This window comes from Halictus rubicundus, chromosome 16 (genome assembly GCF_050948215.1).
Source record: "Halictus rubicundus isolate RS-2024b chromosome 16, iyHalRubi1_principal, whole genome shotgun sequence".
Lineage (NCBI taxonomy): Eukaryota > Metazoa > Arthropoda > Insecta > Hymenoptera > Halictidae > Halictus > Halictus rubicundus.
The window spans coordinates 7486154-7511942 of record NC_135164.1 but is presented as its reverse complement, the minus strand read 5'-3'; the positions used below and the strand labels follow the sequence as shown (position 1 = coordinate 7511942).

Genomic DNA, 25789 nt, shown 5'->3' with positions numbered 1-25789 from the left:
CATTACGAAAACGTTAACAAAGTGGAGCGCGCCAATACGAAAATAAGCACCTGTCCCGGCCCTCTGCATCAACATTCCATATTTCCGATAACTTGGCGACGTTGACAGTCGAAAAAATGATCGAGCTACTTCCGCCATTCCCTTCAGACGTATCGAATGCTCGGGATCATTGCGAAGAACGATTTGCAAAGTGTCGAAACGCGTTCTCATTTCGAAATTGCAAGTTTTCGTAACACATCTCGCTCCTGCATCCACGTGTAACTCGAATCTTATCATAAATAATTAAATGATTAAAGTAACACATATAAATTGAAGAGTTCACGTCGGAACATTCGATTTTCAAATGAAACAACAGCTACACTGAACTGCTGTTGCTTTTTCAAAACGCAGTGATGTATGCAAATTGCAAAAATACGCTCAGCAACAGTGTAGGTGAAAATGTCCGTCACGTGGATAATAAATGTTTTTTCTACGATGGATCTAATAATTTGATCATCTATCATCATCTATCATCATTCTGTCGACATCGGTTGTTCGAAGCGACACAAAAGTGGGAATTTGCATGAAAATCCAAAATCACGAAACGGTATTTTCGCGTCAACTGGAAAGCAATAATTGCGATTAAATTGCTCGTTCGGATTGCAAAAGAAACGGGCGTTTTATTAAGCAAGTTGTTTTTCAAATGGACTAACTGGTTTCCAATTTTGTCGAGTAAACAATTTTGCGCACGTGACGCCCGCGCTGCTAAGCGTAGGTCAATGACGAAGCGAAAAATGCAAATGATCGACGGAAAAAAGAAATGAGTAAACGCGACTCTCGCAATTTCTTTGCCCGCATCGGGTTATTAATCATGCTCTTTCGAGAAATCTGGGTAACCCTATTTAGCCTTGACAATGATTAACGTTAAATCCGTGTCGTCAGAATTTTTCTCGCCTCGGAGACTGGAGAAAGAGTACAGTAAAGTCCCGAGTCCAAGCCGAATCCGTGCTGTGACATAGATCGTGTAGGACTACTATTTTCTTGTGACCACTAAATACAGTTAAAATTATAACGTGTTCAGTGTCATTTTAATCAGAAAAATGCCACGAATAAATTGGTGAAGATCCTATAAAAAAATAATGGAGAATAAATAAATTTTGTAATTCGATTAGTAGTGGTTCCCCCCGGTGGAGGGGATAAGCAAACTGACTAAGATCGTGTAGCTCCGTTCGGCTTAGATCAAGACTTTACTGTAATTCTGTACTGGTCCTGTAATTCCATGGAAATCTGTTCAGTTTTTGTAGAGTTGAGCAATATTTAATGCAATCGAACAAATAACGATCCAAGTTTAAATTGTTACTATAATAAATCTTTTTACAATACGTCCAATTTTTTTGGATGGGAATGCAGACAATGGAAACTCAATCGCGGAAACTCTGTTTTCATGAAATCGTATAAAATTGTATAATTTAACGATTTTTATTTCCCAAATAAAATCTAAATCAGCGAAATAACGAGTTGGGTTGTTTCAGGAATAATTCTCGAGGAGATCATACCAATTTTTAATAACGTACTGAATTCTCTTTTGTGTTCGGATGATTCCACTCGAACTCGCTTATGTATTTTACAGAACGCTATGGATCTTCCATGAAATCGTTCTCCCTATATCGTTCCCACTCAATATTCTTCACTCTTGTCTTCGAGGCATTCGAGGAGTCAGTGAACCGCGAAGAGATAACGACTGCAGTTCCGAGGACGTCTACTTCCCGGATAATATTTGCGTCGCACTCTCAAATGTAGGAACATTAAGCGGGCAACAGTATACACGGTGTCCTAAAAATGGGCACATAACTTATCGGGGGACATGTTCGAGTCATTATAAACATGCAGAAGATTGCACAGAGTGTTTCAGAGTAGAAAGAGACGCGAAATATAACCGTTTCCATTCATTTCTGCTTCCGACAAGCTAAGCTCTTTGGTTTATACCACATCAGTGGATAATATCGGCATAATCCGGCAGCGTATTGCAGAAGGTTGCCAACGGGTTCGAACAACACCTGACAATCTCAACCGGGTCAAAAGGTCAATGGTAAAACGTTTAGAGACTCGTATGCGAGCCAAAGGTGATCACTTCCAGTAATTTCTCCGAAGACGAACAGCTGGCACAATACAAAAGATGCTATAATTCGAAAACGGGGTCGTAACAAGCGTACGTTGATATCAACTCTTCAGTTGTAACAAACTCAAACCAATTCGAAGTAGAATTAGTGTTCTGAAATTCTCTGAATCTCTCTACTGTTTAAAATTTCACAAACATTTCTCATAAATGCATAATAATAATAATAAATCATTTAAAATCAGCCACTGCAAGTGCATGTAGTGGTCTAATACTTACTTCACTTGTGCACCGAATGTATTTTCAAAATGATGTCACAAATGCCTCCAAAAAAATGTACATTGCGGTTACAATTAAAGCGCTAAACGTCCCCAAATTCAGAAATTCATTTAAAAATCGATTTTCCCAAAACAAATTTCTAAAGTCGTACTTGACACGCGAAGATCTGTCAGAACCATTTACTCACGGTTGCAAACCCGGAGAAAAAGTAAGAAGATTATTTAACCAGGAACCAGGATAACTGTCGTTGATAGCAGAGACGGATTGCATTAAAAGTTCCGGGCGGAATTAAAACTTGCCGAAATAAGGAGGCCACTCGTGCCAGGAGCTAGGAGAAATAAAATGGCCGGCGGATCGGCCCGTGAAAAAGTACAATTAACGTTGAAAATATACGGTAGTCATTTGCATCGGGCATTCCGCGGGAATGGGCGGGAATAGGAATTATCAGCGAGCCGGTGGCATAACGTGCGCGGATGCTAGTAAGACATTTGGCCCACATTTCGGTTGATTGGCTGCCGGCCAATTTTCCCAGAGGAACTGTCTCGCGCTGAGGAACAAACCCGGGCCTGGAACGACACCGGTTAGACTGCTAAGGTCAATCTTTCTCCTGGCATTGTAACTTCCGGAGACACCACCGACAAAGTACTAGCTCACAATGGCGGCACGTCTTTGACGGCTTTCTCTTCCACCAAGCGCAAAGTCCAATGGCGGAATTCTTGCTCGCTACGAAGTCTTAAATATCATGCGCACCTGTGCGCAATAAACACGTGATTTAACCGGAAAGTTTCCGCAGCTGAAGTTCGCGGGAACTGTTCTCCAATGAGGCTTTTTAAAAATATTAGGTTGTCCCAAAAGTTCTGAAATCGAATTAAATTTGAGTATACAGTGTCTACAATTTTTTAGTACAAGCATGTATTTATTAGAAAAGTATTATTATTTTCGTAGATTCTCCTGTATCAGCATTTGTTTCAGTAGGCTTTTTGTTAAATGAAAGAGTACACTGCCGTACGTTAACTTTTGAATATACATGAGCTTACTGTACCATATCTGGGACGAATGGTTCCCAGGAACCTTCGTATGAATTCATTTTCTTTTTGGTATTATTCTAATAATTTTTCAACGTACTGAGTTATATGTTTAACCAAAAATCTCATAAAACTCGGGCAGTGTTCTAAAATAAGACTTGTTTCGCGTTGGAAGTTTTGTGTAAATAAACCTGGTTTGTGCATATTAAGCTGATGCAGAAAGTGTTGTTTCAAAGTTGATGTTGCGAAACCGCAATAATTTTTGAACCGACCAAATATATTTAAAATTGTTGGATGCACAATGAGGGCTTCGTCATTGATCGAAATCTATACACCTAGTTTCATTCGTCGCGTTCAGAGGAAGGGTGAGTATAACAGAGACGGGCGAATACTCGAAATTCATCGCGGATTATTACCAAAATTCCTGACATCCTTGCCTACAAGCCTTGTTGACTTCCACGTACGTGATTCGTCGTGAGCCGCGCCTGGAATTTCGGTCAGTATTATATTAATGCGTCCTAAGCAGCTATTCGGTTTTGTACCTTCGACCTTTCAATTGAATTTTCACGATGCAATCGATCCTTACTGCGAATATTTATACAAGTTGTCCCATTTCAACTGATCCGCCCAATTATCTTTTAAACGGTTTGTTATACAAAAATTTCTGAAGTAAAACAGCTAAATAACTGGGTCCGTGACTATTATTGTTTTAAAAATAATGTGAGTTATAACATGTAACCAGTGTTATCATCAGACAGCGGATTTTATGCATTCAAGACAAAAATAGTAGGTGTAATTTGAAACAGTAAAAGTATTTAAAAAATTTTTAAATACTGTTATATTAGTTTGCACCTATTAAACATATTAAGAAAAAAAATAAATTTCTATGTCACTCCAGTCTGTTGCAGTTCAGGTAGAAAATTTTTATTTTGTCATCATAGAGCACAGAATGTCATAGTTTTCTGTTCATAAAATTAAAAAATTTTGGGTTTAGAACTGTCAGTGTTGTTTAACTTATCGTTAGGGTAAGCTTAGAAATACATTTTCGTATAGATTCAAAATATTTTACCTGAATGTTCAAAATGACATAAGAAAGACGTGATGTGATGCAATGTTCGAACAGAAATTTCTTAAAAATGAGAGATAAAGATGAGTTTATTTAAATCCCTGATTTATTCTATCCTTAGATGGTAATTTCACCCGAGCTAATCGAACTTAAGGAATTGCAATTAGTTTCTCGACAAATCGATTCTTGAAAGATTTATATATCCGTGCCGAGGATCCATTACGTGCCAGCAGGAGCGACAGGCATTTTGTTTGCCAGGGATAGAATAAAAAAGAGAACGAAAGGAAAACTTTGATTCATGACACGACACTCGGAATACAGGCCAATTTTGCTGGCAAGGCTAATAGAGACGACCCGTCGCCATCTTCGTGCATATCGAGGGAATCTAACACCGTTGTCATGACTGGAACACTCATTTCACGGGTTCAATAGGGGAATCGTTGGAACGTTTTTCGCGGCTTTGTCTAGCTCCTTTTTTCACGCTGGTTAATGAAACATGTTCCGCGACACTGGCTCGTTTCCACCGCAAAATGTCAGCGGCGGAATAAAACCTAAAAAAAAATCTGTCTCCTTCGTTTAAATCTCCTGTCATTAGTGGATTTTTGCAGATGCACAGATTAACGGAGATTTGTTTTACAATAAATATCTATCGCACTACTTTTAAATCTATGCTCAATTTTTGTAATAATATAATGGAAGAATTAATCCATAATCTAATTCTTTTTTTTTTTTTACTGAAGATGGCTACTCAGTTTTGCAATAAATAATTTGTTGCAATTCATTTTGCGATGTTAGGAGATTTGCGTGCGATCAGTGTTCGAATGACGTAACAAATATTTCTAGTCCTCTGCCAGTAACGATTATAAATTACAAAATAAGGGTAGTGAATTTTCGAATGTGTAATAAATATAATTGTTTACATTCGTTTAAAAATAAAGACACTCCTCTAGTTCTTTAAACTGCTGTAGTTGCTTGGGTAAAGTTAAAGAGGTAAATTTTTTAAAATATAGTGTACACTAAGATTCGCAACGATCCGTCTGACTAATATCGCCACATTCTACTTACTGCTACTTTCGTAACTTCATACTACGAAAATCAAAGATAGCGACAAAACACTATAAATCTGACGTTATAATGTGAGCGAAGAGTTATTTAAAATAAGGATATATTTACTAAAATCCTGTTTCGAAATGTTTAAAGTTGTCTTTTGTTTATGAAATAGCGACACTATTGAAAAGCCTACAAATCAGGCAAACTTCATTTTTATTCTAGAACAAAATAACACCAAAGAAGACGATTGTTTTAATCCCAATAAAAAACGATAGAGTTTAAGAAAGATTATTTTTCATAAATTATATTATTTATGTTTATGTATCCACTACTGTGTCCTTCAAAGTGCAACATCCTTTAGGCTTGTTTTGATCGATCTCTCCTGAGGATATCGATGAAGGCTAAACAGGTAGCGTCCTAATACTTGAGTGGTTTCGAGCGATGAGCACTTATTGTAATTGTCGATACCTGTACACAGGGGTGTAGTGGTAAATATTTTTTTCTGCCAGCTAAAATAAGACTAAAATTAAGTGTGACGAAATTGGTTCTCTTAATAATTTACGAATATCGACATTATGTTACGTATATTTTTTTGTTGTCGATTTATAGCCATTGGAAAATATATAGACACACAATAATATACTTCATTCGTCTTCTATAAAATGATGAGCGACAAACAAGTTCTAATCTCCGTGATCGTAAAATAAATCGTAGTATGAGGGGATAATTTACATTTTTCCTCTGTGATACATAGTTTCAATTTATATAAAAATTTGTCAATTTGAATCGCGTTCCTTGTCAGTGATTCTTTAAATTTGTGGAGTAAGGGACCCAATTACTGCGCCTATATTAATTATACTCATTTTTAAAGCATAACGAATATTAAAAAATAGATGTACAACGCATGTATATTGACCAACGGTGATGAAAAAAATTTAGTATCTCTGTTTTAATATTCGTTATGCTTCAAAAATAAGTGTAATTATATAGGCACAGTAATTGGGTCCCTAGTGTATTGTTGTATGGAACGAATCTTTCCAAGATGAAGCGCTTCGTGAAAAGTGCTTCACATGTAGCCAACAAAACGCTATCATGGCAATCCCAGTAATCTGGGCCCGGTCTCATCTCCGTTGGCGACATTTCTACTATTTACTCGATCCTGACTGGCATACGCTGGAACAAGCGTGGCTGCGATAACCAGCGAACATCGGCAGTCGGAAATCGACATCGTGCATTCGCGTGTCACGAGCTGCTAGCCGTGTTTAAGCGCGGTATAATTTCCAAGCCTGAAACTTGCGAAAACTGTAATTCCCCCGAAAGTCGTATTACATTTGGATTCGTGCGCGTTTACGGAACAAGGACGAAATTATGCGGACTTTCTGGAAAGTTTGTCATTACGTCGAAAATAATTGCGGCTGCGAGCGAACGGACGCGAAACGAATTGCAGGGTCCTTTCGAGACGAACTAGGGGTAGGCGAACTGACTAAGATCGTGTAGCACTAAATTATTTTCGATTTATTAAAAATAGTAAAAGAAGAAATCCTAAGTGTTTCCTAAGATCAACTTAGAGAACTTTGGTTTTCCATAAAGATCCGCAGTTTAATGATGTTCTTAACACTAGATTTACGGAGCACCAAAAGCGACTATTCTGCATGACTTCATAAATATAACAAGAACGTGCTAACCACATTTTTAGCAATATTTTTAAAGTAACATATACCCAAAGAAATAAATTTGCTAAATCATTTCGCATCTATGCATCCTTACGATCTTAATAATTTTAAATTAAAAATATTAAAACCCGTCATTTTGACGGGTCCCGTAAACCTAGTGTTAATGACATATTAAAAAATTATCGAAATCAGAAATGATGATCTTTTCAATATTTGCTAGCATTCTATTTATATAGCTTTATAATAAAGATGTAAATAATTCTTTAAAACAGAAAATTTTCTTCAAAATGTAATGTTTCTATAACGGAGAATCTTTCGAAATAGAATTTCTCAAAAACTGAAGATGATTGAAAGAAAGAATATTAAGCGTCAAAACGCAAAAAAAAGTAAAAGCTAGTTGGACATTATACGTAATCGGTCCGATCAAATATACTTAGCGCGCTATGGTAGCGTGAACTTTGGTCGAGTCGGGACTCCGACTGCTTGGTAATTGTATTTGCAATGGATTGTGAATTAATATGAAAATTCCTATAGAGGTAGGTTCCATTAGAGAAATGGTCCTCCTGGAAGAACCGATTAACCGTGCCAGACGAATTCACCTAATTTCTCAGGCTCGTCGCGAACATCGCCATACCGACCAACCTCATTCCAACGATTTACAACTGTTCCAAACTCTGGCTAGACCGGTTCTTATTGGTTCCTGCGCCGGAGCAGTGGGCTGCATCAGCATTGGATCATTAGCGGGACCCTGGAGGATGCATACACGTCCAGGAGGACTACTCTTTCTCCTAAGTTCTTCATGCGCGTCTCGCTTTTAATGAAATCATCATTTTTATCTCCTCTTCTCCCAACGTCAAGAGTCTCTCTCCAATTCTGCACGGTTGATTGTAATCGATGGTTTAACAAATTTCTAATCGCATCATTGAAATTAGTCGCTTCAGTGCCAATCATCAACGACCATTATCATATTACATTATTATACTATTGTACTATTGTACTATTTCATTATTACTAGTACACTATTGTACTTATTGTACTATTCCATCTACCGGACACATCAACATGATGACCCGTCTCTGACTTTTTCTTCTAAAATTGTTGAAATTATACAAATGTTTCCACACAAAATTTGTTAGTGAATCTTCTTCTTCAAGCACACTATACCAGTCTTACGAAATTTTAATAAATTTTCATTAGTGTTCGATAGTTCTAGTGTTAACATTCTTTAAATTGAGACGAGTTAAACAGAGACGAGCGAAAGATAAAAACATAATTTATTAGAAAATGTGAAAAGGGCAGAAGTTTTATTAATTGTTTTTCTTTTTTTTTTCGTACGAGCGATCGACTCTGTCGAATATCGTATAATCCAAGCGAGCTCAATGTACAGACACGTGTAAATACATTGTAATTCGGCCTTAAATGTCGTAGATCTATTAAAATCCTCTGGCCAGATTCCAAATCACGGGATACACCTCCCCCGTATAGAATGATATTCAATATAAATACTAACCGTACTGTCACAGCAGCGTAATACCTATAACTCTGTGACCTTCTGAATCTCTGGTCGAAAACGACTAACAGGAATTCGTTAGGAAAGTAGACAGTTACATCGAAGGATGAATCATTCGAGGCAACTACCATTAGGGTCGCGGTTCGTACTAAATCATTCGACATAGTTTCACGAAATTCGACGAAGTCCGTAAACGAGTTTCGAGAAGTATTTCTCCGACGTGCTGTAAAAACAAAGTTCTCGCGCTTTTGGTTAGGTTCCGGGATTATCCTCATTGAAAAGTTCATTTCAATCAGCTGGGGAAAAGTTTCGACAATTTTTGGAATCTTCGCGTCTCGGGATGGTTGATGCAGATTAGTTGACTAATTAACATTATTTCTGGCTATCATAACACTGCAACTAGAAAATTCGTAAAAATATGTTTAAAAAAACTTTCTTTCTCTCGTAAAAATTCGTCTATAGTGTTCGTGTTCTTAGTAATCTTTATTTTAATCTTTTTGTCGTACAATGTAGTGAAAATTAGTATAGCGAAGCCCTTAGCGCCCTTTTCTGTAGAATCCATATGCAACGATCGATGAAATACTTTCAGTAACATGTGTCACAAACAAATGAATAAACGGATTATTTTAATCCGCTTACACCGATCGGGTTAATATGATTTAAAAACAAACTTGTCTTCAATTATGATTTACGTTAGAACATTTTACATTGTCCCGCTATAGTTTACATGCGATCGGTTATTTTATTTATTTGGTGTAATTCTAACAATTTCAAGTGCGAAAATAGAATTCGTAACCGAACCAGAGAATAGTTGGAAATTGCGGCTCGCTGTAACAATTAATCGGGATAAACGTTCCTCGTAATCATTCGAAGAACCAAAATCGATGTTATTAGAGTTTTCAAGTCCTACTCGAAACTGCACCAGCGCCCGAATATTATTGTTCACCGTAACCAGGTTACAAGCTAATTCATTCTCTTAATTCGATGGCATACTATTAACAATTAACCGAATAGTGCGCGTGTCAAGAACTGATTACGTTAGTCGCAGCAAATTCCCTGCGAGTATCAGAATTTCGCAATCGCGTGAACGTTGAATCTCGCAAAGGAACACAAAAGCACAAGAAAGTTGTACAAACCAATTTTGGTGAAGCTTATCCGAGAGAAAATGTTCCCCCTCCCCCCAACACAAACCGAGGATTACTATTTCGAGTACAATAGAACCTAAACTGAACGGAGAAACATAACTGTTCAAATATTATAATAGTTACTGAGTTACAATGCGAGATTCAATTTTTATCAATTTGTACAATAAACAGTGTTGCATCTGGGTCGCCTTAGATTAAGACTACATACATTCGAAGGGGGTTCGGATAATCGAGGTCCTACTGTACCATTTAAAAAGACAAGCGCTCGCAAATTACGAAAACGCAAAAGTAACATTGAAGCAAGGTCAATGAAGACACACGATTACACGACCTTTTCCCATTGTGTTTTGTCATGTCCCCTGTTCTCCGAGTGTGTATCACTCATTGTACGACTCGCCCAGTACAAAACTGGTGATTATGATGCCGACAGTGTTAGGTTCCATTACTCGATTTAGCCGAACTGCCGGATCGATGATCAGGTCAGTAGGCAGGGGGTATAACCTCTGGCAAAGTCCCATAACCGAATGAAACAAGAAATCGAAAAGCATGATCGTTTCGAGCTTCTCTGTCAAGAGGAGCAATCCCTGATCGTTTAAAGACAAAACTGTTCATAGGTTTAAAACAAGGTCAACCAGGACACGTGTCCATACGATCCTCCCTCATTCTATCGGCGTCCCTAAACTTTAAGCAGGTCCTACGAAATATGCAAATCACCCTACACAAAACTGGTCATTTTTTAAGTAGGCTCAGCGTTAAAACATCGACCACGTGGTCATTCCATCAGTCGATTCAGCCTTATTCCTGGATCGATGATCGGGTCAGTAGGCAGGGGGTATAACCTCTGGCAAAGTCCCATAACCGAATGAAACAAGAAATCGAAAAGCATGATCGTTTCGAGCTTCTCTGTCAAGAGGAGCAATCCCTGATCGTTTAAAGACAAAACTGTTCATAGCTTTGAAACAAGGTCAACCAGGACACGTGTCCATACGATCCTCCCTCATTCTATCGGCGTCCCCAAACTTTAAGCAGGTCCCACGTAACATGCAAATCACCCTACACAAAACTGGTTATTTTTTTAAGTAGGCTCAGCGTTAAAACATCGACCACGTGGTCATTCCATCAGTCGATTCAGCCGAACTCCCGGATCGATGATCGGGTCAGTAGGCAGAGAAAAAGAGTTCCCAGCGTCCCATAGCCGGGGCGGAAACGAGAAATCGGGAAACCAGGCGGCGGAGGGTGGTGGGAGTAAAAAAAAAAAAGGAGGATGGTGCGTGGACGAGTAGGGCAACAAAGGGTCAGGGAAAAGCGCGAGATCGTGGAGTAGCGAGCGGAACGTAGGTGTGCGAGGGTGAAACGGACGAGGGAGGGCCGCGACAGGGGACGCCCTGAACGGTGGTGGTTCATCGAGGATGTCGTGAGCGTCGTTCACGGCGGTCGATGCCACCAGACGCCACTGTGGCGCTGTCGTCGCTCGAAAATAAGCTCGCCCAAAGGTTCCACCGACTGCAGTAGCCCGGCATCCGTCGGCGCCGCGGCCAGGACGACAATTTCCCCCGGGGTTGCGTGTTTCCGCCGTGCTAGGGGCTAGCCAGCTCGCCGATGGAGGCTTGAATGGAGGCTGGCCTATAGTAGGGAGGACCACGGGCCTCGATAGCCTTGACAGCGAGCACGGGCCACCTGTAACGAAACCGACGATCCAAAAAGAAAAAAGAAAAGAAAAAGAAAAATACTAGGGGAGAGGAAAAGAGAGAAAGATCGTCGAGGATGAGGTGGCCACCACGGTCGGACTGAGGAAATCGTGGCCCGAGACACACGAGCGCCGATCCTGACCGCGCGGTTTCGATCGAGGCGCGGTGGTTTTGCGAGATCGTGAGACAAATGTGTACGGTGGACAGTGTGACATAGTGCGGCGAAGTAGGCGACGAAGAGAGCACGGAGAGGGAGGAGGAAAGGGCCAGTCAACGAAGAACGCGGGAAGAGAAGGAGGTGGGAAGACAGGATGCGGGGGCACAGGAAGAGGGCGCAGAGCCCCGACGATTTCTCTTCTTCTTCTTCGTAGGGGGTATCCACCTTCGTTTCTCAACGGAAGTAATCGAGCTTTCTCGCGGTCGACCGAGTCGCACAGGACCCACCTTCCTCGGTCAGGATGTCCTTCGGGACGGGCATACTGCCTCGGGGATACTCCAGATACCCACCGAGTGTTGCTTCACGATTTCCTTGAAATTTTTCGACCTCCCGAACACCTGGTGATTGTCCTGCAACTATTTTAGTATGTCCGGACGCCTACGTGGCAGGGTCTCCGAAGAATCCTTTAACACCCTCGTTAGTCAAATGCCTCTTCGTTGATAGAAGCTCCTCTGGGAAGGAGGATTTTCTTGACATTTATCGAGAAGTATTTGTGGACACTGCATTGATCCAGTAAACTGTTTTAATCGTTGTCGTACGATGAGTATAAAATAGAAACACGTTCAGTCATTTGGAGAGGTCAACCTATTTTCCGATGTCCTATCGAATTGAAGGGGCAAGGGTCACCTACGAGGGAGGATTTCCGAGGAATCCTTTAATGCTTCTTCGTGAATATCCCCTGTAAGAGGATACTATTTCAGATTGATAGTACCGAGTGTTGATTTCCGATTTTCTTCAAATTTTTTGAGAACATAGAAAAACATTCTAATGGTTATTAATCGACGAGTACGAAAAGATTAGAACCGCTTCTGTTCGTTTTTGAAGGTGAATCTAATTTCTGAAGTTCCCATCGAATTGAACCGACCAGGAACACCTACGAGGGGCAAGGTTTCCGAAGAAACCTTTGGCCCAGTTTCAGATGGCAGCATCCACCCCACCGATGTTGCCTAAATTCCCAAGAAAAAAGACCCGGTATAATTTCTCGAACGAACGATCGTCGACGGTGTAGAAAATTGGATTGGTCGGAAATTCTTCGTTGTCGAAAAATTGTTCGTCCGAAGAGTTTCGTGGTGGGTGCAACATTTTTCCTGCGGATTAATGAGCGCACGGCGAATGGAAATGCTGGGAGTTGCTTGAGGAAGCGAGCTTACGATTCGGTGAAAACGAAGGCTTTCTTCTGCGCCGGAAACTCCAGTTTTTAAATGAGGCGATTGAGCCGAGGCCCGAGGGGTCGGCTTGCGGTTTCGAGTTTTGCGTTTCGTCGGTGTCTTTTCAAAGGATCGAGCCCCTTTCAATGGGCGGGCGGACATCGAGGGCAAATTGAAAAGTACGAGCGTGTATACACTAATTGCTGATTAACGAGACCCGGCCGGTGCCATTCGTGATCTTCGATGCAGCCCTCCCTACTCCGTGTAGATTGGATACCTGGTTTCGTGGGGACGTGGCCGCGTGATCAACGCGGACACTTAGCTCGAACCGTGTTGATTTACGTCGAGTGCCTTTGCGAACGCAAAGCGGGCCTACTTTTTCTCCCGGAAGGGATTCGCGCGAGACAATTATCATTTCAGCCGGGACGGCCTCTCTAGCTGCTTTATCCCAACGCTACGACAACTTAGATCTCGCTGTCGGATTTTTGAAAACCGCATTATTTGGATTTTATAGCGAGAGATTTTATTGCTAAATTGTCCGCGTTAATTGTAAGAAGCCGGGAGCCAACTTTCGTCTGATCGTACGAAATGTTGACTCTGGTGATAGGGTTCGTCGATTTTTAAAAATCACATTAAAAAACCAGCTTATTTGGATTTCATAACTGGACTGTGAATCTTCACGCAAAATAAAAATTATCTGCATTAATCGTGAGGAGTACAAGCCGAAAATTTGTATCTTCCTGTAATAATTCTAATAAATTGGAAATAATGTGTCGAAGCTTTTGACGCTAGAGACTCTATATTTTACGATTATTAAGATTGTTGTTTTTCTGGAGTCTTACTCGATACATTAATTTATTCAAAAGCGTTTTTAAAAGGAAACGTACAATGTCTCGATAAATGTGGCCTGTCGAGATGACGCATTCCAGAGTCTTCATTTTGCAATTATCGAGATTGTTTTTGCGGACACCTACTTGACATATTTATTCGTTCAGGTGCAAAAGATGTTTATTTTTAAAAGACAATTCAAACTAGTCACTGTTTGTGTTCAATTGTTCCGGTGCTAAGACCTTCTGTTTAATGTTTTATATATTTTATCTGCTGATTGTTCACATAAATACGTAAAATCCGCAGTCTATTTATGACATCTGAAATGTGGGTTTTAACTATGAGAGTTACTCTTCGAAAAATCTACCTCGAAACCTCATCGATCGCAGTCTGACACCGGATAGTAAGCATGTCTGACTACTGCCGCTTACTTCCACTTGTACGCAATTATGAAGGTGCCGCGATTTTATCCGACTTCGTATGGTTTTATTGTTTCATATCACACTCTGCGTGTCATACTTTATGCATAATATTGAGAAAATTATACTATACTGGCGTCCATCCCTCAGGCTATTTTGCATATGCGAAACAAACAGCCAAGGATAACCGAAGAAAAATTTCGATAATTTCAAAAAGGATGTTACTCTGAAACAGAAGCTTGCAAGGGACAGAAAAAAATCAAGATTTTGATGTGATTCAAGTTCCAGCCGTCATGGACGCCATTTTAAATAATACAGTTCATTAATACATATATCTAATAAAGTAGGACTTTCGTTTACGTAAAGAAATCATGTTTTAGTCATTCTTATCAACTATTGTTACTGTGAAAGTCTATCTGCAGTGGTGAAACCACTGATCGTTTCGTCCTTTAAACGGGCACAACTTTTTCAATTATAGTAGTTCGATTACAAAAATGTTTACAGATATTTTTAGAATTACGTTCGTCAAGAAAATGCAGAGAGATCGATTTTACGAAAAGCTGACATTGTGATGCCCAACTAGTTCGTCGCGTACCAGAGAAAAGAAATTAGGGAGAATGTTGAATTAGGGAGTAATGAGCTTCGAGTTCAAACGGAGATGATATGGATGTCTTTGTTCGGGGAAACGTTGAGCACGCAAAGCCGAGAAAACTGTGAAATGACAAAAGGACCCCGGTGAGGATGATTTCACAGAAAACGCTCCTTTGAGCTCTCTCCCCCCCCCCCCCTCTCTTTCTCTCTCTGTGTGCAGCATCGGTTTGTTCTGACGTAACTCGCCGGCACGAAACCATGCCGAGTCAATAAAGGAGAACAGCACTCTGTAGTCTCGAAATATAGTTTCTTTGTATTAAGGCGACTCAAGTAGAACAAAACGCAAAGTTTACGAAACCATAGTCTCGCGTTTCGATCCTCCCTGTCACCCGGAACTATTCCGAGTCCTCCGGACGAAAGGAATTCCATTCGAATAAAGTGCTTCGTAAAGAAAAAGATTCGACGTTAACCATTCCAGCATATCACGATACAAATTAGTCCCGGCAAGTTTAAGAGCTTATGGAAACTTCTGCCTTCGCTCCCCTTAATTAATTGGACGTTGCTCGCATCGAGCGAGATTACACAATTTCATGAGCTAAAATCTGGAAGATTGCGGGGGTTGCTCAACCATCTTTTTATCGTGAATCTTCGCCGATTTTCTGTCAGGATCTTACGCGAAGAATGCCTGGAGATGGGCTGACTCTTCGATTCTGCCGACGAAATTAATAATAGGGTGCTCGAGTTACAGCAAACGGTGATAAGGTAGACAATTCCGTTTATTTCCCCTGAGATCACTATCTAGTTTATGAGTAGTCGTTCCGCGTATACAAACAGATTTCTTCTCAACGATTTATTTAACGATGCCTCGCTGTTTCGTACGAGAATAATTGTTTAGCTACTTTGCGGAGTTAACAGCTTAGAAACAGAAGAAACAGCAATGTTTTTTAGCCAGTCTGAATTCGTCTCTGTTCGAGAGAATGAAGCTTCCGCTTTGAAACTGTTTTCTGAAGGAAAACCTCATGAGGATATGCTTAAAAATGCTTTAAATGGAAACAGCCATGCATGCTTTGAAAAATTGAAACAACCTTCCAAACAATTTATTTATTCGTAAAAAGCTGTAACTGTTTATCTAATATTTATTTATCTTCCAAGCTTTTTAGAAAAAACTGAATTAACAAATAACTGCTGATATGTTCCATAAAATAGTTCGAGTTTTTTAAATGTAGACTGCGGATTTTATGCGTTTATCACAAAATTGGGTAGGCGTATTTTAGAGCAGTAGAAACATTCGAGAAATTTTAAAATACTTTTACATTATTTTTGTTAAACATATCAAGAGAGAAAACAAATTTCTATTTCGCTCCAGACTGTTGCAAATCAGGTAGAAAATTTGTCTTCATAAAATTTCGTACAACTTTTGGGAAAAAAATCGTTAAGTTCGCATTTGTCAGGTAAATAAACCATGCTATCGTATTACTGTAGTAAAGAAAAACAATATACGAGAAGTTTCTACCGTGGCGTTGCACTGTAAAAAAGTTGGGTTTATGTACACGTTTTCCGAGAGTTCAAACGGTTATCCACCTTTAATACATAGGGTGCATCTCGAAAGTGTGACTTTTCGTGTAGTGGTGTTCAGCTATCTAGCTACAGGCACGCGTTAAACTCGGAATGGAACGGCGGTTTATCCGCACGCGGATATTGCATGGCTTCGTGCGCCAGACGCCATGCATATATCACGTCTTGTTAAGTATCAACTAATTCCCTGACATAAAAAATACCTCTAACACGTTGTTCGCGGCACCGTCCATTTTCTATATCACCCGAAAATATAGAAGGCACGGAATTTTGTTAGAATATTGGAACAGCAGTAGACTGTGGGCCTTTGTGCCAAATAATAATTTTCTAAATCAACAATCGGAAGTAGAAACTGAATAAAAATGTTTCCTCTTCCTTTGATTATTTGAAAATGCCGTGACACTATTCAGAAATTCTTTTAATGTCCCCACGATTTTATACTTCACCAATTAATTTTTGTTATGAACGCACAAACTCCGCAACGTGGTAGTTAGTACGATAAATCTAAATAAAGCGAATTTCTTACTCGCTATTCAATAATATACAGGGTGTCCAATTTAAGACCGATTCGGTTCCACCTGCTTAAATTTGAGAGCTTTCGACGTTCTGATATATTTTAACTTTCTAGTTTCGGTTTTATTACGATGATTAAGTAACTTTGGTTGCTTAGGAATTTTTATAATTGATATTCGGCGCGTTAGGTGTTATCCACGTTGATGTCTCCCCGTTTCCGCATAAGATGAAGCTATTTGGGCCCTGGATTATGATTCAGGGATCTGTCCCACCATTCGTTGAACCGGCACGTGCCAATTTCGTAGTATTTAGGCGTACGAAATTATCATGACAATGAACGAACCGCAGGATACGCGAGCCACTTCTCATTCAAGTGTTCCTGTAATACCGCCGGCAAATAATTCTATTTCTATGCCATCGCGGTCGGAACTTTTCCGACTCTCCCACTGCAAGGCGTTGCTTCTCTTTCCCGGCAAAGTTTGATTCACACCGTGACGAGTTTTGCCGAGAGCTTCTCCCGCTAATGTATTCTGTTCGACATTTTTGTCCTCGAGAACAATGTTGCACGACGCGCGAATAAATCTCCGCATAACACCTGGCCGTCAGAGTCATGACGATCGCCACTTAAATCTAACGCGGAAACTACAAATGCATTGAAACGTGCCGTAAAATCACACTTTTGGCAAAACTGAAATAGATATCCCAGAATAGATTTCAGATTCGGAAATCCCAGGCTACCTAAAATCAATTTTTCCGTCCATTGTACGTGGGATTTTTCAGGCACGATTCGATGTGCATACCTTTTAGAACTTCTACCAGCATACTTGTGACATTTTTCTGATTGAAATGATACCGAACACGGTATAATTCGGATTATATTTACGTGTCTAATTCACGATAGACTAGAACCTCGATTATCCGAACCGATGGCGTCAGAGCAGAATTATTTGAATATGTGTTCTACATTTAAACGCGTAAAGACATAGTCTAGCACTGCAGTTAGGTGACTATAACACCCGCGTTCCTCTGATTGGTTCGGATAATCGAGGTCCCACCATATCGCGAATTGAACAAGTAAATACGATCCAGATTGTGTCGTGCTCGGTGTCGTTTTAATCAGGGAAGTGTCGCAAACACTTTGATAAAAGTTCTAAAAAGTTTCATGAATCAGTAAAAGTCTCTAAAAAAGGTTGCTAAAAGCAAGATAGTACTGGATGAAGATAACATATTGCCGTTCTTAAATTCTTTCAATCTGCCTAGTTTCAAATTTTACATTTTTATTACAAACGCATAGCCTGATATTAATTCTAAACCGATGCAACGAAGGAGGGGTTCGGAGTATCACGAGGAAGCGTATCAAAAGTATGAAACAGATGATCGTGACCGTCGACCGGCAGAAAGCTCGATAGCTCTAATCGCGATAATGAGCGAGATGCGATTTGAAAATAAAAAAAACAGAAAAAGAAAGGGATCGTCCTTAGATCGTTTCGCCTGAACGACGTCGAACGTGACGACTGCCAGCGAGCACGCCGAGGACGCCGACGCCGACGCCGACGACGACGACGTCAACCAGGTGCACCACTGAAACGAGCACTGTCGTTTGTTCTCCGAGATGGCGGACGAAAAGGAGAAACAGACGTTCCTGCAGAAGCTGCTGTTCTACACGACCGGGTTCTTCATCCTCCTCAGCATCTTCAGCCTCTTTGCCTTCCTCTTCTTGGTCCCCTTCGTCATCGACCCCGCCTTCACCACCATCTTCATGCAGTTCGACACTCGGCCAGCCGAGTGTATCACCATCGACGTTGAGTCCAGGAGAGGTGAACAATCGGTCCCTTCTTCCTCACAACCGTGTTTATCGTCTGTTTGTCGATGTCTCGTTTTCGTTCTGTGTCGTTGCATGCGACCCCCACGAATCCTCTTTTAGAGGTCACCACTTTTCTATTCTTCTTCCGGACGACCAGACAGCTCAGACCGACCGAATGATTCATAATACATACGTTCATAGGCAGGATCCGCATATTCAGGAAGGTTCCCGTTGTCCCGATGCACGCTCGATTGACGTTCCTTCGATTCGACCGATTTCTGGCTAGCTTTCACCTGGACACCCACCTTTGGAGTCCACGCGATCTTGAAGACTGTGACACTTGCATGTCATGTCGTTGTATGGTCGATAGCCGAATCATTGGACAGTTTCTGACAGATAAAATACGGGACTGAGTTATTCCAAATCGTATTATAGCTCGTTACACTATCCAACGTAACTTTTCCTTTACCTTTCGATAATCTGTTGACGATTTCCCGGAAAAGTCGTTTTGCTCGTCGGTTTTTTTTTCTAGTTATTTTTTTTTTAAGGAATTTTTAACTTCCAATTTATTTAGCAATACAATATTTTTTGTGTGGCATACATATGAAACAAAAGACCACTACATTATTTTTTTATATAACTAGTTGTTGCATTATTATCTCGTACCAGCACATACTATATTATTCCGATGAAATATTGATACAATAATTTCTTACATGTTTAGCTTCCATTTTTAAATGACGAGTATAAAAGTTCACATATCCGTACAATAGATTTGAAGAACCGTCAGTTTCTAAGAAAAAAAGTCTTTATATGTCAGTGGGTAGTATTATGTGTGCATTAATTATATTTCTAATTCTTTATGGTTATGAGTGTTCAAAGCACATTTTTAATAACTGATAAACTGATAGTAGAATATTGAAGTAAATAAAAATATTTAATTTTTTATAGAATGACGACCCGTCCACGAATAACTTCACGCAAATTTATGTAATTCGAATTTTTTTATCGTCGACATTTCGTTTGTTTTATTAAAATTGCCTCACAGCGTTTGCACAAAGTACAGAGTTTTCTCCAATTTGTTCCACGATACAGACATTCCATCAACATCATTGAACTCGACGCTTTCACGACGGTCATACTTTTCTTCACTAGTATAAATAATTTTGTCTTCGTCAAGTTGATACACTTCTGTCTCTCGAACCCTTTGATCTTTGGAAAGCAACATCTATGATGGTATGAACCGTGTCTTCTGTGTGCTCGTTACTTTACTGTCTTTCTGCACTTTCCTGAAAATTCTCGTTTGTTCGACCATGCAACCCCCATGTGTGTGATCGTATGTGCGTCCGATGGGAATCCAATATTCAAATAACCAATGCAGACGTGCAGAAGTAAGAAATTGAATCTCTACAAAATATTTCATTTCACATTTCACTGGAAAATCATTTCCAATAATGTTTCATAGGATAGCTTACGCACGAAAAACATATCAGAGCAGATAAAAAAATATTCTGATACAAAAATTTGTATAAGAATTTTATGTAAAGCCTAAAACCCGCGCGATTAATACTTTTAATCGTCTATAAATACAGAATAAACAAGTACAAATAGTTTTAAATGAATTTTGAATTTTCTGTTGTCCCTAATAAAACATGCAATGTAATTAACGGTATAATAATATCGAAAAATACAGAATTCAAAACTGTGAACTTAAAATTCCGCCATCCATTTCTTTTTGTCTCACTCTGTCTCCCTCTTTATAAAAAAAAAATACGCCATTTAAATTCGCGCTTAATGAAATACTAATCCGTCTTCGCAAATTAATACACACTCATAATAAATCTACTGTAGACACTGGACGAGGTAAAGTGAAATGAAATTTAAATGAATCAAAAAGTGCGCTTCGAGAATACCTTTTATTTTCTCGCTAGCATAACAATAACATACTGCCACCACTGTATAAAATACATTGTATGCAAGATAATATGCAAGAATCATCTAACAGTTTGGAAATTGCAATTGGTTACAATACCACAGATCATGCGGAATATGCATGGAAGGAACTGCGGAATAAATAAATCGATTCGTTCCAATTTACGAAATAGGGTCACCGCCAGAATATACGATTTGCATGAATGATTGAGAAAACTATTTCGAGACATCGAGTGGATGAACGAAGGTTGTTTCGATAGACAATCGATCCCCGATTCGCAACAACGAATACAACATCCCGTATCTGGCCACGGACACGAAGGCAATGACATTTAATTTCATATTTAATGAAAGATATCTCGGATTCGCAGCCGAGAAACGCTTGTCCTCCGTTCATTATTTAAAAAGGATGAGCTTGACATTTAGCCGAAACGTCACTGTGACGTACGAATTAAATACATTTATGTTCCTTCGGGTGAACGCATTCGGTGTTACCAATTCGGACTCGACATTTGCTTTTTATGCCAGCAAGCATAGAATTCAAACGTAAAATTCGTCACCATTTTCCCTGAAACATATTCTGAAAACCATGAAATTTAATTATTTGCGAACGACAATCAAATTTAATGTTTAGATTTCCGTGTGTAAAATGGCTAAATCATTCGTGTCTATAAACGTAATCGCATACTAGTCAATGGGAGATCTATCCCAATAATTTGCAAGAAGTGGAAGAGTAAAAAATTAAATCGTTTTTATGGAAGTGTCGACTTGCGTCATTAAAACACGGGTTGTCAGTATAACTAGGAAGCGATAGTTTATTTCACACATACACGTATATTTAAATAACAATATTCAGTAGTGAATGCTTAGTGTCAATTCTATAGTAAAAATTTGTTATATATTATATATAAATTTCCACAATTTATTTTTTTGGGAAAGTAGTAGGACCAAACAATAGATTACACCACTATTAAGGTTCGACGTAAGTAGAAATAGTATGTAATAGCCAGACACATCAGACAGTTATCTTCAGAAATCTTTTTCAGAAGTTCTGGTGCAATTAATGTAGAACGTGGAGTGTATTAAGAATGAAATTCACTACAAATTAATTTTTTACTGTATTTTCGTTTTATATTTGCAAACAAACTCGCCTCCGGTAGAACTGCGAACTGCGCTCCACCCTGTACAGCCATTACATTTTATCGATTTAGTTATCACACGCTTACTTGATTTTTTCCAACAAAGAAAAACAACAGAGAAAGCGGGGGATGGACAAAGTTGGAAGAACATGTGCGGGTATCATCGATTTTATGCAAATAAAATGCTAAACGGTGAACGGAACGTTTCGTCGCACAAATTACGACTGCGCTACGCATAGCCAGGGAAAAATTACGCTACGCATGAACATGATTTTAACCGAAAAAAAATATCGGTTTCACAATCTAGTTTATGTTTGGCAAACTGCATACTGATCGCCGCGAAGCAGGAATATTAAGTTATATTATAATGAAATAATCGTACATTGAATTTTTAGTTTTCTGTCAGTCAATATTAAATTTTAAAGAAATTCAAAATTATAAATAAATTTCTATTTTGTAAATTTGTCTTGAAGCTGAGCTGTTTTAAATTCAAGAATAATTTGAACACGCGTATCTCCAAGAGCATTGCATATCAAAAAATTGATTTTAACAAAAACATATACTCCGCTAGTCCGTAAATGAAGTGCACAATTGCAATCAATTACTCAATTTCAAGTGGTCAATTTTGAAATTGATAAAAGCACTTTTAGTTCACGGAACGTACAACTGACGAGGAAATGATTCGTGTGTGAAAAAATTTGCATGACAGTCATAATATTTACCACCGCGTGTCGGCGCCTCTATGAATCGTCAAATCGCATTTGCCAGAAAATTGCGTTCTCTGCATGTCGCTCGGTTCAAAGTGTTCGTCAGTCAATGCGGAATTGACTGAAATATCAAAAAAGAGCATGGACACAATGTTCATTTGATAAATTCTACATTTTTAATTTCCCAGTGACAATTTATGCGAAAGTAAAACATTTCAAGAGCAGTGCCTTATCCCTTTCGAAGCAGTTGTGAATTATTTGTGGTAGTTGATATCGATCACCATCGATGTTACAGCTGTTACAGTCTGTGTAAATATTGAACAACTACAAAACGCTTGACCGATCGCTATCATTTCGTTGCTGCACTACAAAACTGTTCCGTAATGTTCCGCTGTTGATTTTTAGTAGATTGAGTAATCGTCAATTAAATCGCAAACTATTTTATAAGAATTGAAAAACATAGGTAAAGTTTTTCAAACTTTTAAAGGAGTCATCAAATCATAACTAACACAGAATTTACAGAAAATTGATTCCCATTCATTGGATAAATAAATAAAGAAATAGTACAGAGGAAGCACCGTCTGGGAACTGACTAAACACTGAAAGGGTTAAACGGATTCTTAACGATTTCGCTATAGCAAAAAGGAGCTTAAAGATCCTCTTTTAAAATAAGAAAAGTGAAAGAAATTATTGACTTATACTACTGACGATGAGATTGAGTTATCGCTATTAAACAATTTTTTAGTCCTTGGCTGTGAATTTAGAATAACGTATTAAGAGTGACACAGTAGGAGTGACAGTCACCGACCTGCCGGCTCTGGAAAAATCACGTGACTACCCTTGGCCCTTAAGAATTATTTGTAGATTGACGTCTAGACGCGTCGCAGGAAAATTATGCGAGCATTCTCGGGAGGATCGATGCGAATCATCGCGATAAGAAACGATGCCGTGAATTGGTCTCGTCGCTCGGTGCCCCGGCGAACCACAACGTTATCGATATATCGATGTAATAGAGCCACTAAAGAGCCACTAGACGGAGACGTGCTAAGATCGACGCAACTGGTGTCTTTGTATTCACGGTATTCGAGCTGGTCTAGAGCAAATCGAACGTATTCCTAACCCGGTGACACTCCTTCGCTCTTTCGTCACCCCTCGTGCTTACAATTAAGGTTCTCTATCGAACGCCAACGGCACCAGGGAACAGCTATTCCACGATTCGAGTGCTCAGACTACTCCTTGATACTCGTTCTCAAGAATCGGGATGCTTGCAGACAATGAAACGAACATGAACCATTCTTAACACTAAAACTGCCGAGCATTGAAAGTGACTGGTACTTGTTGCCTCATAAAAATTACAAAATTCAATTTATTTAGACTTTACGCGGTTATCATTTACTTACTTATAATGCAACTTTATAATTTTGATAACAGTGAATGTAAATGCGAATAATATCTTCGTACGTGGGACTGTCAACGTGTTAAACAGTGATAACAGAAGAATAGAATTCTATTATGATTTTTAAAAAGTGAATAATATTAATACTTGGTATATTCTGTTTAAAATTTTCATCGCCAGCTTGCCTCCTCATTCGGAGAGAGACCACCATATTTTTAATATTTTTTTTTTTATATATAATTGAGCTTCTTATAACATGTGTTTCTAACCACTGTATAGTACGTATCTTAAAATAAGTTTCCCCACGCTGAAATACATTAGTATTTATAAATAGTGTAGCCGATGAAGTGAAGGCCCTCGATGAACCGTAGGAATACTTTTAAAAATAATTTGAAAGTTGATTTAAAATAATTTTATGACTTCTGTTCCTGTACTGCTCGTTTTATGAAATGTGAAATGAAATATATTTTGCCTGCGATTAAAATCGTTGATTTATGATAAGTCCGTGGCATTTAAATATGACTATCCACCATGTTAATGTAATTATGTTGGTAACCAACCCTGAATGCGTATGAATGCTGTTGCTTTCTGAATTATACCACGTTAACTCGTGTTGGAATTTCATATTCTATTAATTGTTGTTTCCACCCCTCTTTCTAGAGCTACCCTGTGCACTGTTCTTCCCATAGACGTCTGTTGTTTGTATCGATACTCTTCCGAGCTCGGCTACCTGACATTACAGTCGTGTTAATACTTCTATGGATGTTACGGAACATAATTTCGAAGTGCCCGTACTAATTTTACGAATATTATGCTAGTTTTCGTATATCCTGTGAATTTACATTAAACCTTCGAATGCACTTGTTTACCTCACTCGTTCTAACTCACGGTCACAATTAAATTCTTCTACAATTATACACATCGTATAATCGCTAAATACGGCTGAATTAACAATATTGCTTCAAAGGTTTAATTCTTCCAGCTGTACGTCGTTTCATGCTACTGGTGGTGGTCTGCTCCCTGTCTATTAGGACTTCTGACTTGATTAGGATTTCAAAGACAAAGTTCGAAGTAAGAAAAATGCACGAGGCTACACCATTTTGCGACAAAAAGTATCCTCACCTCCGTAACAATTTGCGTTTGTTATAATCCCATATACAGAGTGCCCCAAAACTATTCCAGCAATTACACGCAAAATTATTAAAAATTAATTAAATTGAATTGAATTAACTCCGCAAAATAAAAAGAATAGAAAATTTAAAAGTAACTTCTAAGTACTCAGGAAATCGATTCCAAAAGTAAAATGTTAGGCATTCAAGAAGTATTGTGACGGTAAAATGTAAAATATCAGAACACGTGGTGAATCAATTGAAAAAGGCTCGATTACCACAAAAAATACGTAATCGAACAGAAAATACTTCCTATTCCGAATGGCCCTAGATTTATTTAAAAAATCATTTGGTAATGTTTAAATAGAAGCAAGTGCGATTGCGCTTCACAGTAGCATAAATACACTTCCGTAAAATGTGGCCCAATACGATGATAACGTTTGGCAAACGAGAAAAGAGTTATAGTCCCAGTTTCTGGACTCGTATCGTCAGAGGTGCTAGTTGAACGAGGCTCAATTAGTCGAAAAACCCGAAAGATTTGCATATTAAAGATGGCGGAGAAATTGGACGTTGCCCAAAAAGCTTGACTCGGCCCGTTATCCACATCGCTGCCGGAGCTTTCATCCGTGAAAGTTTCAGTGTGGAAAGACCAGGTCAGGGCAAAGAATTTCGCACAACCTGCCTCGGGGACCATCGTCGAGAATGTCGCAACAGTTTTCCTGTTTTCGAGAATCTCGAGGAAGTCACCGTGCATTTCTCTTCCCTCGTCAACTTTGTCTCCCTGTCTTTTGCGTCTCTTTCAAGCGATTTATGCGTTCGATCCCCCCGCGGGTCGTGGTCGCTCCTCTGTGTATAGGTACAGTCCTTTCGTTTATGGTTC

The 25789-nt window shown here is 39.2% G+C and overlaps 1 protein-coding gene across 2 annotated transcripts in view; it reads left to right on the top strand.

Annotated features, from left to right (window-relative positions):
- Positions 1–11350: 11350 nt before the first annotated feature.
- LOC143362224 (protein tipE-like) overlaps positions 11351–25789 on the top strand; it is a 34816-nt gene continuing 20377 nt past the window's right edge. Inside the window, exons 1-2 of one of the 2 annotated variants that reach the window (XM_076802206.1) lie at positions 11351–11905; positions 18304–18639. In XM_076802206.1, coding sequence (XP_076658321.1) covers positions 18435–18639 — 205 coding nt within the window. In that variant the 5' untranslated portion in view covers positions 11351–11905; positions 18304–18434. Of the gene's footprint in view, positions 11906–18303; positions 18640–25789 lie in introns of those variants that run through there. The other variant, XM_076802207.1, reaches the window with a different exon arrangement.